The sequence below is a fragment of the Brachyhypopomus gauderio genome, chromosome 16, assembly GCF_052324685.1.
Source record: "Brachyhypopomus gauderio isolate BG-103 chromosome 16, BGAUD_0.2, whole genome shotgun sequence".
Lineage (NCBI taxonomy): Eukaryota > Metazoa > Chordata > Actinopteri > Gymnotiformes > Hypopomidae > Brachyhypopomus > Brachyhypopomus gauderio.
This window is the reverse complement of record NC_135226.1, coordinates 7,720,311-7,737,131: the sequence shown is the minus strand read 5'-3', so window position 1 is coordinate 7,737,131 and position 16,821 is coordinate 7,720,311. Positions and strand designations below refer to the sequence as shown.

General features: G+C 42.2%; 2 protein-coding genes and 1 long non-coding RNA gene across 7 annotated transcripts; 2 read left to right on the top strand and 1 right to left on the bottom strand.

Moving 5' to 3' along the window:
- Positions 1-20: 20 nt before the first annotated feature.
- Positions 21-2,595, top strand: LOC143478354 (uncharacterized). Its single transcript, XM_076977306.1, has 4 exons — positions 21-378; positions 1,207-1,401; positions 1,530-1,609; positions 1,704-2,595. Exons 1-4 carry the CDS (start codon positions 373-375, stop codon positions 2,593-2,595), a joined length of 1,173 nt encoding a protein of 390 aa, XP_076833421.1. The 5' UTR covers positions 21-372.
- Positions 2,596-5,259: 2,664 nt separating this feature from the next.
- LOC143477987 (uncharacterized) lies at positions 5,260-14,971 on the bottom strand. Of its 5 annotated transcripts, none has more exons than XM_076976890.1 (18): positions 14,267-14,967; positions 13,556-13,642; positions 13,058-13,169; positions 11,921-12,107; positions 11,291-11,608; positions 11,059-11,202; positions 10,845-10,928; positions 10,369-10,437; positions 9,972-10,168; positions 9,750-9,845; positions 9,442-9,601; positions 7,673-7,780; positions 7,474-7,570; positions 6,965-7,195; positions 6,564-6,636; positions 6,268-6,398; positions 6,051-6,172; positions 5,260-5,459 (listed from the first exon to the last, which is right to left on the bottom strand). In XM_076976890.1, exons 2-18 carry the CDS (start codon positions 13,635-13,637, stop codon positions 5,457-5,459), a joined length of 2,214 nt encoding a protein of 737 aa, XP_076833005.1. In that variant the 5' UTR covers positions 13,638-13,642; positions 14,267-14,967; the 3' UTR covers positions 5,260-5,456. The 5 variants fall into 5 exon arrangements, with proteins under 5 accessions (XP_076833005.1, XP_076833008.1, XP_076833006.1 ...); XM_076976893.1 differs by having other exon boundaries at positions 6,309-6,398; positions 14,267-14,966; XM_076976891.1 differs by lacking the exon at positions 5,260-5,459 and having other exon boundaries at positions 5,509-6,172; positions 11,291-11,380; positions 11,471-11,608; positions 14,267-14,971.
- A 1,357-nt stretch (positions 14,972-16,328) lies between these two features.
- Positions 16,329-16,813, top strand: LOC143477261 (uncharacterized). Its single transcript, XR_013121534.1, has 3 exons — positions 16,329-16,357; positions 16,486-16,565; positions 16,660-16,813. It is a non-coding gene; the product is annotated as an uncharacterized LOC143477261 (long non-coding RNA).
- The last annotated feature ends 8 nt before the right edge of the window (positions 16,814-16,821 follow it).

Sequence of the window (16,821 nt, the reverse complement as noted above, 5' to 3'; positions counted from 1 at the left end):
CTAGTGGTGGTACGCTAACGACAGCTAGCGTCGCCACAGCAGGCGGAAATTATCATACAGTTAAGCCCGCCCACTAAGAGGGAAGATATGATTGGTCAATTTTACTGTCATTTGAAACTGGTATTCGCTAGTTGCACGGGATGACGTGTTACTACTTCCGGTTTTTCGAGGGTGCGCGTGAATAGTTCCGCTCCGGCACACAGGACAGACGCGCAGAAGCGAAGATGGCTGTGTTTTACACTAGGTGCCTCCAAGATCTACCAAAGATTACCATCACCGATGTGCATCGGATAGTCCAAGCGGCCAGCTCAACCCCGAGGAGCAAAAGGGAAAAAGGATATAAGATGTATATATCCAGTTACATCGACAACTATGAAGGTATGTCACACCATTACACAGCTAGCTAGGCAGCCTAGTTAGCTACACACCCACCCTGTGATTTAGCTGAGCTTATTGTCTAACTAGGACTCTAACGACGGTTGTATCCAGTGTCAGATGTTTTAATGACATTCAGTGTAACTTTTATGTATATTGTAAATGATGTCCTGTTTAAATGCCCACAGTTTCAAACAGAGATTCGTCAGGGAGAGTGAGCATCAGGGCTACCTGTTACAGGTCGATGAGGAAGAGTGAAAAACCTCACGACCTCAGAGTAGGGAGGAAAAACAGTGTTTGTTGGTTCACAGCCTCAGTTGTTATTTACTGTATATTTAGTATAATACATGCAGGGTCCAAATATCTTAATGACTTGGCAGTGGTAAGTATTTTGTACCCTGCGCCTGTTCCTTTGTTTTACTAACACTGTTTTACTAACACAGTTCAGTGATTCACTAACTTTAAAATATTTGAAGAAAATTGAGACAAGGGATATGATAAAAGGTAGATAAGTTTATCGTTATTTCTTATATTGCAGCAAGAGGGAGTAAACTTATATTGCTTATACTCTTGGTGATACAATTGATAACCTGCCGTGATTAAGCCCAGGGGTGTCCCGACTTGTGTGTAAAGGTCTGGGTTGGAAGCAGGTATTTGCTACATAATGAGCAGCAAAAAACATATAATTAAACAAGTGTAATCAGTTGTTTAAGCATCTATTGTTATATATTTGGCTGGAATAAAAACCTGCAGCCACACCATTCCTTTGCATATAAAATTGGACACCACTCATTTAGCCTGAGATTTTGACTGGTTTTTTTTTATGTTTAGATTGTCTTTGAAGACCGTGTACCGGTGGACATTGCAGTGGCCGAGTGCTCCTGTGTGGCTGGGACAGCACTCTGCAACCACAATGTTGCACTACTGTTTCAGACTGCACACTACTCCACACTGAACCTGGCTGCTGTACCCCCAGTCCTAAGCTGCACAGAAACAGAACAACGCTGGCACAAGCCAAGAACCATGGTGAGTATGTGTTCCCAACCATACCAAAGTTAAATTATTTCTTCAACAAGCTACATTATGAGCTGATGTACTATGTCACATCAACAAACATTTAAAGTAGTGTGATCATTCTTTTATGTAATTAATAGGGTGTGAAACCAGGCAGAGTAAGTGACATGGTATTTTTGTCCTCCAAGCCGAAGCAGTTTACAGTTGCTGATGGTGTAAGGTAAAATTAATTTTCCTATGTATGCTTTGCTTACTGTATAACCTTTGTTGTATGAGTGTACAAAGTCCTTACTGTGGAATTCGATTTTTCAAAGGAGTAAACGTTACAAGGCAGTGCGAGGGGAGCTGCCAGATCCACATGTCCTCAAAGTTGATGAGCAGTACAAGGACTTCACTGCAGACATTGCTCCACTCATCACCACCATGGCCATAAGTGCTGACGTCCCGCTGGTTGATTCAGCTTTTGGGAAAGTCCAGGCGGGTAGTCCCATATCCTACCAGCATCCAGTACCAGTGAGTTGGGTTGTAGTACACCATCCAGATGCCCCTCTGCCACCACCTCTACCTGTAGACGGCTATAGGCTTGAGCCTACTAACTGCCAGTTCGTGTGCAGTCACCAACAACACCTCCATCTGCAGTCACTTGTCACTACATTTGACATGGCAAGGAAGATAGAGGTTGCCATCAGAGAGCAGAGCAACTCTGTGGAGTGGCACCGAGTCAGGGGGCCAAGAATAACTTCCTCCCGATTCAGGGAAATATGCCATGTCAGAGGTCAGAGTTCTGCAGAAATCCTGTCACAAAGGATTCGAAAGGGAGTGAATCAAACTGCTGCAATGAAGAGGGGATTGGCACTGGAACCGGTTGCCATACAGGAGTACTGCAGAATAAAAAACACCAATTACTGGCCTTGTGGGTTTGTCATCCACCCTGATGCCCCCTGGTTAGGGGCATCTCCTGATGGTCTGGTGTTTGACCCGACTGAGAGCCCACCCTTTGGACTGGTGGAAATTAAATACCCCAATGCAAAAAGCTATGTGGACTGTAGCTACCTGAAAATGCAGAGTGGCACACTGAAATTGAAGCAGACTCACAGTTACTACTGGCAGGTACAAGGCCAGCTCCTACTTACAGGTATGGAGTGGTGTGATTTTGTTGTATTTGCAGAGGATGATATTCTCATTCAGCGCATATACAGAGACTGAAGTGGCTAAAACCATTAGAGAGAAGGGAGATTTTTAATTTTTTTATTTTTACATGTCAGTGTAATGACTTCTCATCACGTTTGGCAGTTATCTATTTAAAATGCAGTAAATTTATGAACTAATGATATTTTAATGATTGATTCTTAATAAATCTTAAATGTGTTGACATTGAGTCCTTTTCTTTATGCTACCATGCTTTCCCATATGTGTAAAACAATGCCGAAACCAGACTGAGCAGAATCTTATACAGAGAGACAGAAGAACTACAAGATGTAAATATAGAACTGCCCTATATTTGTAGAGCTGATAAAATAAATTAAGGTGGCATTAAAGTTGTACTCATTTAGTGTATAATAAAAAAAAAGATGTAATACAGAAACTGAATAATGGTTGTTTAACACTAGAATGACTAAAGAATACTTGGTTGACTTGGTTGTTTCCAAGCATGAAATATGCATATATAAACTGCCATAACCCTCACTGAAATAATGAAATTGAATTGAGCTCTCTTCTGTATATCTCTACTAAATTGGTAAGTTACAGTGTTACTAGTAGTAAGTACTAGTGTTACAGAGAGAAAAGGAAGAGACTGAGATGTTACACTAACAACAATCAATAATGTAGTGTATACAGTGTGGATGTCTATATGTAACTATAACGTGTGTGTGTTTGTGTGTGTGTGTATATATATATATATATGAGACAGAGAAAGGGAGTGAAAGAGAGATGTTATACTAGGGGGCTTTCTGAATGTACCACAGAGTTGCTGCCTGAGTGTTTCTCTATGAATTAACATAATAAAGGCTGACTTATGGCTCTCTTAATTACTGGGAAGAAGGAGGGGTGATGTCCTCAGGATCTTGAAATTTCAGTCATTCTAGTGTTAATCAATTATGGTCAAGGAGTTATTATAACATTCATAAAAAAACTATTTACAAGCACCAAATAAGCAAACATTATATAAAAAAACAATAACAATGTATATATATAACTATACAAAACTATATAACTATAATAAGTATATAACTATATATATATATATATATATATATATATATATATATATATATATATATATATATATATACATATAACTATAATATAATAAGGCCAGTCTTCTCTCTTTAACCCTGAATGCACTCATTATTTCCAACTAGCTCGCTATCTCTTCGTGTTGATATTAATACTAAAACCACGGAAGTGCTCAGACCGGAACTTCTCATGCACACCCTCAAATGCCGGAAACAGAATGGACGCCATCTTGTGCATGGAGCCAATTGCGCTGAATTATAACTGCCAGGCCCTCTGTAAACGAACAACGGGCATCACAGTGCTGATAGGGGGAGACACAGACTCACAGGCTTCCACTTAACCCCTCACCTTCCAACACAGATTGAATAGACAGGGGTGAATAATTTATTTGCTTATATTTTTGTAATTGTTTAGATGTCGATTGTCAAACTGTAAGTAGATAAAATAAAATTGGATAAATTATATTATATATATTTATGTTTTAAGAATATTTTTAGGCCCTCTGAGAGGGCATAGAGGGCCCTGACGGTTCCCCACTGGTATTTAGAGTCCAGGTGAGATCAGCTGTGATGTGGAGTCCGAGGTATTTGATGCTGTGCACACGTTCCACTTCATCTCCATCTATGAGTAGAGGGGCATGTGCAGTTCTTTTAACTGTGCGGTAGTCTCTGATGATCTCTTTAGTTTTGGTGGTGTTCAGAGCTAGGTTGTTGTCTGAGCACCACCGTGCCAGGTGCTGAATCTCCTCTCTGTACTGAGTTTCATTGTTGTTAGAGATGCAGTCTATCACTACTGTCTATCACATATTTCACAAATGTGTTGAAGACATGGATGGGGCTGCAATCATAAAAAGTGTGAAGAGGTCTGGACTGAGCACACAGCCCTGCGGTGTACCAGTGTTTAAAATGATTTGGGATGATGTGTGGTCCCCTATTCTTACCACTTGTGGTCTGTTAGTGAGAAAGTCTTTGATCCATGAGCACAGTGAGGGGGACAGACCTAGATTGCAGAGTTTATGGTATGGTCTTCTAATAATGTTCGAACCACAGGCATCTCCTTTACCCAAGAGTGGTGCAGATCTGCTCAAGCAGGCTCACAGTGATAACGTTTTAGATCTAGTCAATCAGGCATTCACAGAACACATGTTGGAGGTGGGTTTTGTGGCCCTGCTTACAGTTGAATTTGGTGAACACACTAATCACCAAATGTATTGTTAATACCAGGTGTGATTGACCCTTCATGCAGTTGGTGACTCCTCTTTAGAGGGAAGGAAAAATCGTAGGAAAAATCAAACCTGCCATGCAAACGTCAATGCATTTTGTACTTGTTGTTTCTTTTCCTACGTGGCCCGAGTCGTGTGTTAGTCAATCTGCTCCCTTCCATGTTGGTTTGGGGCCTCTTGGGTTTGACTGAGGAGTGAATACTCTAGTTCACCAGGACACTTTACTAGTCCTTCTGTGATAGTGAACATGGTGGAATCTAATTTGCACAGATGTAAAAAAAAAAAAAAGTTGTGTTTTTAATAACTGATGGTTGAGATTACTGAATAAAGCATTTGTATGTTTTCTCAGTAGCGCAAGTGGGTGTGTGTCAGGATGTCCTGTAGATCGGTAAAATAACAATTACAGCAGGTCTAGAATCAGATTAAACTTTATTCACTTTTCTGTGATGTGCAAAAACGGCAGTTTTTTTCTCTGCTGCAAGTCATTGTTCTGCTTTCTTCTGACTGCACTCGTGGTGGAGCTGAGAAGAATCCACGGTGGGGCATGTGCTGCAGAATCGGTGTGCAGTAGAAGTGCTATTGCTGAACAGAAGGTCTATTCCTGATCTTACTGTAAGCACAGAAGTGAAACACACACCATCAAACATCACAAGCCACACTGATGTAAAACACCACAGATTTATTCGTTTTACAAAAATAAATGCAAAATTTCATATCTACATGAAAAGGATTTACAGGCTAAGCACTGTCTGGTCCCCAAGTGTCACATCTGTAAACACGTTGTTTTGTGAAGCACAACACTCCTAGGAAGCTGTAACCTTCATATGGCTTACACAACCTCTGTTGGTGATCCTCATCTTCAGACTAAGATTAGGGACTATAATATCTAGATCAAGATAATCCTGTCATCAGGATTTATGAGGCTTTTCTGTTGTGGATATGAACTTGTACAGCAGTTGTTTAATGGCATCAACACATACAAAGGTATGAAGGGATTAAAGGGGACAGATGTGTTGAATACTACACTTTAAACACTGTATCTGTACACTGTAGATGCACACGACTGTGCTTAATCTCATTAGTGTTATACATTCTATATAACACTATACAGAAGTCTCTTGACAATTTTATGTGTGTTCTCTTATGTCCATAGGCATGTTTGTATTCTGTCTATCCATTGATTTGTTTGCACTGGACATACATGGACATCAGTGGGTTGTGCCTCTTCAGTAATGGTAGACCTTGATCTGATTCTTCTTGTCCAGGCTGAGCTGGACCAGCCCATTGGTGTGCGGGGCAGCTGGGTAGCGTGTGAAGAGAGGCCTGGGCAGAGGTTCAGGAGAACACAAGGGTGCAAGAGAGTGTGTGTGAAAATATGATGCATTCTGTTCCCGTACTGGTTTGTGTGTGATACGTACATGTGTATAAGCTGAGGGGGAGAGAGATTGTGAAAGGATACACATTTGGGTCTTTGCGTCGTGATTCCAGCCACCTTTTGTTGTCGTCGATCAGTCTCTGCAGCCTCTGGCCATCTAGCTCAGAGGAGAGACTACACACACACATACACACACACACGCACACACATAATGGAAAAGCACTGTATGAGTTCATCAATTTTCCTTTCAAAATCAACAGCAGCACTGATCCTGTGAGCGAGAGTGAGAGTGAGAGATTGTGACCGAGCCTGCACAGGTGTGCAAGTGTGTGTAGTCACCTTGCTGGAGTGTATCCACTATATGCTCTGGTAGCCCTCATGGGATAGCGGGCACTGGTATCCATGGAAACTCCTAAAATCAGAGCAGTCTTAATACAGGTAGTGCGGTTTAGATTTCTGAAGCCAATTTGACACAGCAGGTCTCTACACTGCACCACCCTTACACTGGAAAAGATCGGCATTATCCTAGCACAGAAAATCAATGTGAAAACTGCTTTTTCAAAAAATCCTTATTCATTGGCATATAACTTTTTTTTAACTGTAATGCAAATAGTTACTTTCCCTGGTAACGAGTTACTTTTATTATAGAGTAATTCAGTTACTAACTCAGTTACTTTTTTGAACAAGTAGTGAGTAACTATAACTAATTACTTTTTTAAAGTAACGTTCCCAACACTGACCATTAATGGTGGAGTGTAAGAAGCTGTTCTGAGCCACTGAAGAGGAGGCGGGGCTTGGTGTCCATGCCCAGGACGGGGCAGGAGGGAAGGAGGAGGACGGAGGTGGCTGAGGGAGGGGCTGGACGCTCCTCCCAGTGAAAGATCCCAGTTCACCCAGCACTGTGTTCAGCTGGCCAGAGATCTGCTGCAGGGACTCTGCTAACTGCTGCACTTTCACTGGCCTTGCATGTGCTGAAACAGAGAGTGGGAGTAGCAGAGAGGAAGACCAGAGTTTGGGTGTATTACTGCTAGAGAAATAAAAACATCAGATAACTATGAACCAACAAGACCAGAGTGGACTCTAGAGCTGTTTACAGTTATGGGCATATTTTTAGTTTTCACAGTTTGCTTCCTTGCCACCATAAAAAAAAAACTGTGGTAGTAAACTTTGTGAAAACCAAAATTAGTGCCTTCTCAAAATGTCTGCCCGTGTGTGTGTGTTGTGCATGCACATGGAGTGTGTGTCTCACTCGTCTCCTCTTGGCCACACACACCGCTCGTCTCTGACTCTGTGACATCAGAGACTCTCCGATCTCCCACGAGCCGCTCGCCTTCATCACATGACAGCTGAGACAGTAAAACATTGTAAAGCCCAGGTAGGTATTAATGTGGGTTTGTACGTAAGTGTGTGGGTGCAGGCATACGTGTGTGTGTGTATGTGTGTGTTACCTCCTCTGCCAGTGACGTCTCCAGCTGGCCGAGTCTCTCCTCCTTCTTTCTCAGGATCGCGTGGCCCTTCTGGACCCTCTCCCTCAGCTTCTCCAGCTCACTCACCTCCTACAGCACAGGGGAGCAGAACATCTAAGAGGAGCTATACTCATACTTCCTACTCTCTCCCATCTGACCTGGCTACATGGCTGTAGGCACTGCAAGACCTAACGTGCTTAGACCCACCACGGCACTGAAACCGTCTAAAGTAGTTAACGATCTCTTAATATTCTCAGATAAAAGGTCAATCACTCTCCTGGTTCAAATCCTACCTGACCGATCGTTACAAATTTGTACTTGAAAATAATGAATGCTCATAAGGATCTGTATTGGGTCCCATGTTATTCTCATTATATAGGCTAGCAAGCATTTGTAGGCATGGTATTAGCTTCCATTGCTATGCAGATGATACTCTGTTATATATATATATATATATATATATATATATATATATATATATATATATATAACTGACTCAGTTATATATATATATATATATATATATATATATATATATATATATATATATATATATATATATATATATATATATATTCTAATTTGGATGATGTCAACACTACTACCAAAACTGAGAACTGCATCCAAGAAATAAAGAACTGGATGGCGTCTAATTCTCTTCTTCTAAATTCTAATAAGACTGAGGTGTTACTTCTTGGATCCAAGGGTGCTAGAAGCAATGGGTCTGATCTTCTTATTACACTAGATGGCTTTTCAGTAACACCTGAATTTCCTGCTAAAAGTTTAGGCGTCACTAGTGATTAGGATCTTTCATTTGACACACACATATGCAATGTCACTAATGCTGCCTTTGCACCTTCATGTAATATTGCCAAGCTGAGACATGTACGTTCGGTATCAGACGCAGAGAAACTGGTCCACAATCTCATCAAGATTGGACTACTTTTAATTGGATGCTCTAAACAGTCCCTAAAGAAAGTCCAACTTGCTGCATTCCAACTTGAATCCAAGAGCCAGAGTCCTAACTAGGCCTTGAGAAGTGCATCACATTAGTCCTACTCTCTCAGCATTGCACTGGCTCCTGTTTAAATATCAAACTGATTTTAAAATTCTTCTGTTGGCCTATAAAGCATTAAATAGTCCTCCACAATATCCGAGTGAACTCACTGCATACCATAATCATCTCACCTGCTGCTCTCTCAAAGCACAAGATTACAGCCGAAGGCAGAGTAATGTCTCAGTACCCTCATGCCTGTGGTCACCTCCAGGCCCCTCCCTTTAGTTATGCTGCTAGGGATAAGCCTGCTGGAGCCACATGCTAAGTCACTGGCACGTGTGCTATATATATGGAAGTTTAATTTGATTTTACATATTAACCTGCATTCTGTATCTTGACTACATGTTTCTACAAAGACAATTCCATAAAGGAGCTAGAAGATGCTCTGGGTTGCCAGTGGATGTGCTGATGCCGTGGATGCATGTGCCAATACGGCCAGCATCCATATTGGAGAGACTGTGACTGCTCAGATAGACACAGGACTATAAATATGAACTTAAAGTTGCTGGGCCAATTGAGCATGGCTTCCCTTTGGGGTCTTGGTCCTCCCAAGGTTTCTTCCTAATCCGCATAGGGAGTTTGTCTCTGCCACACTTGCCCCTGTCTTGTTCAATAGGGATCTGGACCCATGCGCTTGTGACACCATGTTTTGTAAAAAGCGCTTTATAAATAAAACTGACTAGACTTGACGGACCTGGCAGAGAGGCTGAGCAGAGCCTCCTGCAGCGGACCTCTGCGGGCTGGGGTGGGCCGTCCTTAGTGCCGCCTGTCTCACTCTCAGACAGCTGGTCTGTTTCTCCAAGAACTGTCTTGCTCTCTGCTGGACACCTTCACCTGAAATATACTCCTGCAAGCTAGAGAGAGAGAGAGAGAGAGAGAGAGAGAGAGAGAGAGAGAGAGAGAGAGAGAGAGAGAGAGAGAGAGGAGATTACAAACGAGTATATAAACATATGATAAATACATACAATCGGACAGCCTCCCTCCCCACCCACACCCACATACTTGTCTATGCTGCGGGAGGTTGTGGGAGGTGGGCACAGGGGAGAGAGGAGGTTCCATTTCCTCCACTTGGAGGGAGCCCTCCACACCAACACAGATCTGTACATGTACACACTCTGTGTACCTTGCATTTGTGTCACCAGAGACCAGTACTGACTTGGTCAAAGCTAATGTGTGTGTATGTGTGTGTGTGTGTGTGTGTGTGTGTGTTTGTGTGTGTATTACCTGAGCCTTCTGTGGAGTTCATCACATCTAGCCTGAAGTTTTTCTCTCTCCTCCATCATCCTCTTGCTCTCCTCCCTCTCCCTCCTCCTTCCCTCTCTCTCTTTATCCAGCTCCTCCCTTTCTCTCCTCCTCTCATCTCTTAATTGGTCCAGCTCTGCACGCAGACTGTCCCGTTCTCTCAGGACACGTGAGAGAGCCTGGGGGACACACAAACACACAACCTAACATAACAGTTCACAATGACACACACACACACACACACACACACACACACACACACACACACACACACACACACACACACACACCTGGGGGACACACACAACCTAGCATAACAGTTCACAATGAAACACACACACACACACACACACACACACACCTGGTCACACACACTCACCTCTATCCCCTTCTCAACTTCATCTCCTTCCTCACTCAGCTGTTGTCTCCTCTTCTTCAAATCTGCAGCCTACAGACCAACAGTACAAACACACACACAGATCATTTTATCAGGCAGCTGAGTGACTGGACTGAAGATTCACACACATGCATGCACGCACATGCACACGCACACACACACTCCAGACATGACCTATTCATTTTTTTTCTTCAAAACAGGTCATTGAGTCAGTTAACTAAAATAAAGCAGGTAAAGTACCTGAGCTTGGTGTTGCACACCCACACACACACACACACACACACACACACACTCAAATAAAGCAGGTAAAGTATCTGAGTTTGGAGTAGCACACCCACACACACACACACACACACACACACACACACACTCAAATAAAGCAGGTAAAGTATCTCAGTTTGGAGTAGCACACCCACACACACACACACACACACACTCAAATAACGCAGGTAAAGTACCTGAGTTTGGAGTAGCAGTTCCTGAGTTTTGAGCTCTTTGGTTTTCATGTCCAGTTGCTCAATCATCTTCTGCACTTCTAACGCCTAAACACACACACAAGAAAAACAAACAAATACAAACAACTCTCACCGTCTTTATACACATAAACACCCGACTGGGTACGGCAGAAGAGGCGTTTTTGCACGTGAGTATCGTATGGGTGTGGGATCTTACTTTCTGCATGTGTATTTTGTGGGTGTGTTGGAGCTGAGAGTCGAGCTGTAGTCTGAGCTGATCCAGCTGGGACGTGTGCGAAGCCTGCATCCTCTCCCTCTCCTCCAGATGAGCCCTCAACAAGCGCTCCCTCTCCACGCTCTCCTGCACACACACCGTGTGATGAACACACATTGGCTCGGTCTCTCAGGTGATCACTGAGCTGTGAGTAAATGAATTCTCCCTGCCACACCTCCTCCAGGTGCTTTTGTCTGAGGGTGAAGAGCTGCTCCTGGTGCTCCTGCGACACCTGCTCCAGCTTCCTGCTGTGCTCCCTCTGCACCTCCTCCAGGTGCTCATGTCTGAGGGTGAAGAGCTGCTCCTGGTACTCCTGCGACAGCTGCTCCAGCTTCCTGCTGTGCTCCCTCTGCACCTCCTCCCTCACCTCCTGCAACAGACCAGACAACTCACCACACATACACTCACACACACACACACACTCCTTCTCTCTCTTTTTCTTTTCTTCGTCCACGTCCAGCTCAGTCTCCTCTGCCACCCTGAGTTCACTGTCCTGCTCATACACAGACAAACACACCAACACATGCAAACACACATGCATAAACATGCATGTACAGACATTCACAAGATCTGTGTGTGTGTGTGTGTGTGTGTGTGTGTGTGTGTGTGTGTGTGTGTGTGTGACAGGTAGAGCAAGGTGCTACAGTAACACCAAGATCACGTGAGCACACACAGTGATGTTAGTGGCGCTGTATAAATGTGTATAAAAGCTGGGAACATAATGTGTGAACAACTGCAGTGTAAAGACTACAAAGGTGACAGTGAGCTAAAAATCAGAGCATTATATTCTAGCAGGTGTTTTCACCTCATGGACAGACGCCTTCTTCGGCTCTTCATCCTCCTCCTCTTCATCCATGGCATGGCCGTGGCATGGCTGAGCACACTCCCGCTCCTGGGCCACTAGTTGGCGGTAGTGCTCATCACAGGGGTGGTCCCAGGTGGACTGGCCCGTGGAGAAGTTGAAATAGTATACTTCTCCAGTCACATCCTGACTGGAGAGTAGGAAAGAGAGACAAGCTCATCACATAGATAAACACACACATAAAAACACATGACATGTAGACAAGCCTAGGTTCTCCAGCACAGGACTGTCCACAAAGGTGTCAATATGTCAACATCTGAAACACTGAGTGGTGCTCTGGGTCTCATTGCTCAGATTAATAGTGCCAGAAGGCCAAGTCTACAAGCAAATCTGCTGCATAGAGTGATGAAATATTAATTTTATACTTTGCAATTGTTAGTTTCGGGGACAACTAACATTAAATATCCCCTGGATCTTGTCTTTATGTGTTTTATGTATGAAGGTACTGACTCATATAAAGACACCACTGTTACACCTGACAATAAGGTTATAACATACTTCCCCCCAAACCATTTGAATACAGAATCCAAAAATGATTTAATATGTTAAATTGTGTCTGATCTTTCATGTCACATCATACTCTCCAACTTCAAAAATCCTCCTCTGTCTGTTATATTTTCTCTTGCCCAGTCTTACTTCCCAGTCAAAATATTCAGTCTTCTCCAGACTTGCAGTTCCAAGGTCTTTAAAAAAAAGTTGGGCTGTCTAATTTGCTCATCTAATCACCTAGGTCATAAGTGATTCAATGCCCACTTCTTGCAAGCTTCCAGAGAGTCCGTGTGACATTATGACACTCACAATAAAGTCCTGATGCATCCTACTTCTATAAATGGTACTTAAAATTATAACTGAGTTACAGGGGACAAAGGGCCTTGGTACGTCAGGTAATCAAGAGCCTGAATGAATGAGACAGCATGAATGATACGTAGAGTTCTTGGAATGGAAGCCATTCCTCAATTAAGGGCACATTAGAGTATGCTTGGATTTTACTAAAAGGAACCAACGCTCACACCAACGCTCACTGCTCTGTGTGTAAGGATAAGAAAACTGGGTGACTGTATGAGAATGAGTTTGTCCTACCAGGGTTTCCAATCAGGAGGTAGTGGGGCTACAATCCCCTCTCTGGCCAGCCACAGCAGCTCTGGCTCCCCATCAGGGTCAATGCCAATTTCTCTGGCATACTCATGGACCTCTGAGGAGGAATACGGATAAGATGAATATACCCACAATCAGTATGATATTTTCAAATCAAGTAAAATCCCACAAATTCAAATAGTTAAGTCCATAATGCATGGAGATTGATTCTATGTTATAAAGTGTAGCTATAGCTTGGACGAACATACAAGAGTCCCAACTGGACATGTGTTGTTAATATTATTATTATATATTATTATTATTATTATTATATATTATTAAGTTATTATGTCAACATTATAATTTAGTTATTAAATGATGGAACTGTTGTAGCTTGTAGACTTTATCAATGGTGGATATTAAAGTATACCATTTCAGTAACATATATTAAAGTTTTATCCGGGGTCCTAAACTGTAACAGGTAGTATGCGACAGCTAATGTACCTTGTTCAGATGGGAGATAATTCTCATCCTCTTCCAGGATCAACTGGTCTCCAACTGGTCTCCGAAGGGCATCTGCTGTCATGTTGACTGAACATTAAGAAAAAGATTATGTACTATACGAATAACAGTGCAGTAGACAGATATTGCTATATTGTCTGTGGATCACTGTCTCTTGGGGGTTGTAGGGCACACCTGAAAATCCCACAGCAGGTAAAGTGAAACCCAGCACGCCTCACAGTGAGGCTCAAATGCCTTGTAAGTGTTTCCCAATGAACAAGTGATTATAAGAAGGGCTATGGTGCCATGTGATGTCATCAGAATGTGGGGAGAATGCTTAAGAATTTGTGATGTTAGAAATCTGTTTCTTTTTAAAAATGTTTATTTTTATTTGCTTTTTCCATGGCCACATGGACAATGTTAACATGGTGGGATTTATGAAAATTGTGCTGAGTCAAAGAAATCAAAGAAATAACCCATGCTCCATTAATTATATTATCCTGTACACATGAAATAAAGAGCTTGACAGTCATCAGCAGAATAAATATACATGTTATTTTTCTGAACCTTAGAAACCTACTACATAAATGTGTATATTTAATTTTTAATAATTATGAACAAGCCTATGGAAATCCATACTCATAAGAACTAAATATACTGTCTTACATAGAAGTATAAAATTATGTACAGTATATGAAAATATATTTTTCTCACCTGGTGTGTCTATGAAGTTCTTCTGTTCTTCTGTTCCTGCCTTGGCTGGTCACTTCTCCTGGGGTAAAAAAAATCTCCTGGATGAAAAATTTGAAAGAATAGAAAGATAGAAAGATCTAGAAAAAATAGAAAGATCTGGGAAGATTTGTAAGGATTGTAGGATTGATAGGATTCTCAGATTGTAGGTTTGATAATTCTCAGAGCCAAATGTCATGCGACAATTTCTCAGCTTTTCAGCATCGAAACTGAATCCAAACATTCCACCTTCCCAACCAAACATTCTAAACCAAACATTCCAAAGTTGAGTAGCACGTGATATGACAATTTCCTATTTTTTTAACTAAAACACCAAATCAGCCAGGCTGCTACAATAACCTGATGCAGCCTGGCTTGTACCCAAAGGGTTCATACCACAGACCGTATATCAGTAGCGAACCGTGACCATTAAACCTGGGCCCGCTCCCATCCCCCCGAAAAAAAAATGTTTCCTCTCCTAATTAACTGCAATAAAGAAAAAAACTGAGACGACAGTACAGCTTTAGACACGCAATAAACAGTAATATCTGTACTAGATAACTTCTTAACAAAAATAAGGTTCCAACAAAATAAGGTTCACAGCTCCGTGTTCCTCGGAAGCGGAATATGTAAACAACGCGCACGAGGACGTCAAAGGAATGAATCGGAACTAGCTAGTGGTGGTACGCTAACGACAGCTAGCGTCGCCACAGCAGGCGGAAATTATCATACAGTTAAGCCCGCCCACTAAGAGGGAAGATATGATTGGTCAATTTTACTGTCATTTGAAACTGGTATTCGCTAGTTGCACGGGATGACGTGTTACTACTTCCGGTTTTTCGAGGGTGCGCGTGAATAGTTCCGCTCCGGCACACAGGACAGACGCGCAGAAGCGAAGATGGCTGTGTTTTACACTAGGTGCCTCCAAGATCTACCAAAGATTACCATCACCGATGTGCATCGGATAGTCCAAGCGGCCAGCTCAACCCCGAGGAGCAAAAGGGAAAAAGGATATAAGATGTATATATCCAGTTACATCGACAACTATGAAGGTATGTCACACCATTACACAGCTAGCTAGGCAGCCTAGTTAGCTACACACCCACCCTGTGATTTAGCTGAGCTTATTGTCTAACTAGGACTCTAACGACGGTTGTATCCAGTGTCAGATGTTTTAATGACATTCAGTGTAACTTTTATGTATATTGTAAATGAAGTCCTGTTTAAATGCCCACAGTTTCAAACAGAGATTCGTCAGGGAGAGTGAGCATCAGGGCTACCTGTTACAGGTCGATGAGGAAGAGTGAAAAACCTCACGACCTCAGAGTAGGGAGGAAAAACAGTGTTTGTTGGTTCACAGCCTCAGTTGTTATTTACTGTATATTTAGTATAATACATGCAGGGTCCAAATATCTTAATGACTTGGCAGTGGTAAGTATTTTGTACCCTGCGCCTGTTCCTTTGTTTTACTAACACTGTTTTACTAACACAGTTCAGTGATTCACTAACTTTAAAATATTCTAAGAAAATTGAGACAAGGGATATGATAAAAGGTAGATAAGTTTATCGTTATTTCTTATATTGCAGCAAGAGGGAGTAAACTTATATTGCTTATACTCTTGGTGATACAATTGATAACCTGCCGTGATTAAGCCCAGGGGTGTCCCGACTTGTGTGTAAAGGTCTGGGTTGGAAGCAGGTATTTGCTACATAATGAGCAGCAAAAAACATATAATTAAACAAGTGTAATCAGTTGTTTAAGCATCTATTGTTATATATTTGGCTGGAATAAAAACCTGCAGCCACACCATTCCTTTGCATATAAAATTGGACACCACTCATTTAGCCTGAGATTTTGACTGGTTTTTTTTTTTATGTTTAGATTGTCTTTGAAGACCGTGTACCGGTGGACATTGCAGTGGCCGAGTGCTCCTGTGTGGCTGGGACAGCACTCTGCAACCACAATGTTGCACTACTGTTTCAGACTGCACACTACTCCACACTGAACCTGGCTGCTGTACCCCTCAGTCCTAAGCTGCACAGAAACAACAACGCTGGCACAAGCCAAGAACCATGGTGAGTATGTGTTCCCAACCATACCAAAGTTAAATTATTTCTTCAACAAGCTACATTATGAGCTGATGTACTATGTCACATCAACAAACATTTAAAGTAGTGTGATCATTCTTTTATGTAATTAATAGGGTGTGAAACCAGGCAGAGTAAGTGACATGGTATTTTTGTCCTCCAAGCCGAAGCAGTTTACAGTTGCTGATGGTGTAAGGTAAAATTAATTTTCCTATGTATGCTTTGCTTACTGTATAACCTTTGTTGTATGAGTGTACAAAGTCCTTACTGTGGAATTCGATTTTTCAAAGGAGTAAACGTTACAAGGCAGTGCGAGGGGAGCTGCCAGATCCACATGTCCTCAAAGTTGATGAGCAGTACAAGGACTTCACTGCAGACATTGCTCCACTCATCACCACCATGGCCATAAGTGCTGACGTCCCGCTGGTTGATTCAGCTTTTGGGAAAGTCCA

Excerpts from the sequence above, each read along its gene's own strand:
- LOC143478354 (XM_076977306.1), top strand. Across the intron at positions 1,402-1,529 it reads GGCACAAGCCAAGAACCATG|GGTGTGAAACCAGGCAGAGT; the intron begins GTGAGTATGTGT and ends TGTAATTAATAG. Across the intron at positions 1,610-1,703 it reads ACAGTTGCTGATGGTGTAAG|GAGTAAACGTTACAAGGCAG; the intron begins GTAAAATTAATT and ends GATTTTTCAAAG.
- LOC143477987 (XM_076976889.1), bottom strand. The coding sequence starts at position 13,637 with ATGACAGCAGATGCCCTTCGGAGACCAGTTGGAGACCAGTTGATCCTG. Across the intron at positions 7,781-9,441 it reads CTGCTCAGCCTCTCTGCCAG|GAGGTGAGTGAGCTGGAGAA; the intron begins GTCCGTCAAGTC and ends CCTGTGCTGTAG. Across the intron at positions 6,637-6,964 it reads CTTACACTCCACCATTAATG|GAGTTTCCATGGATACCAGT; the intron begins GTCAGTGTTGGG and ends CTCTGATTTTAG.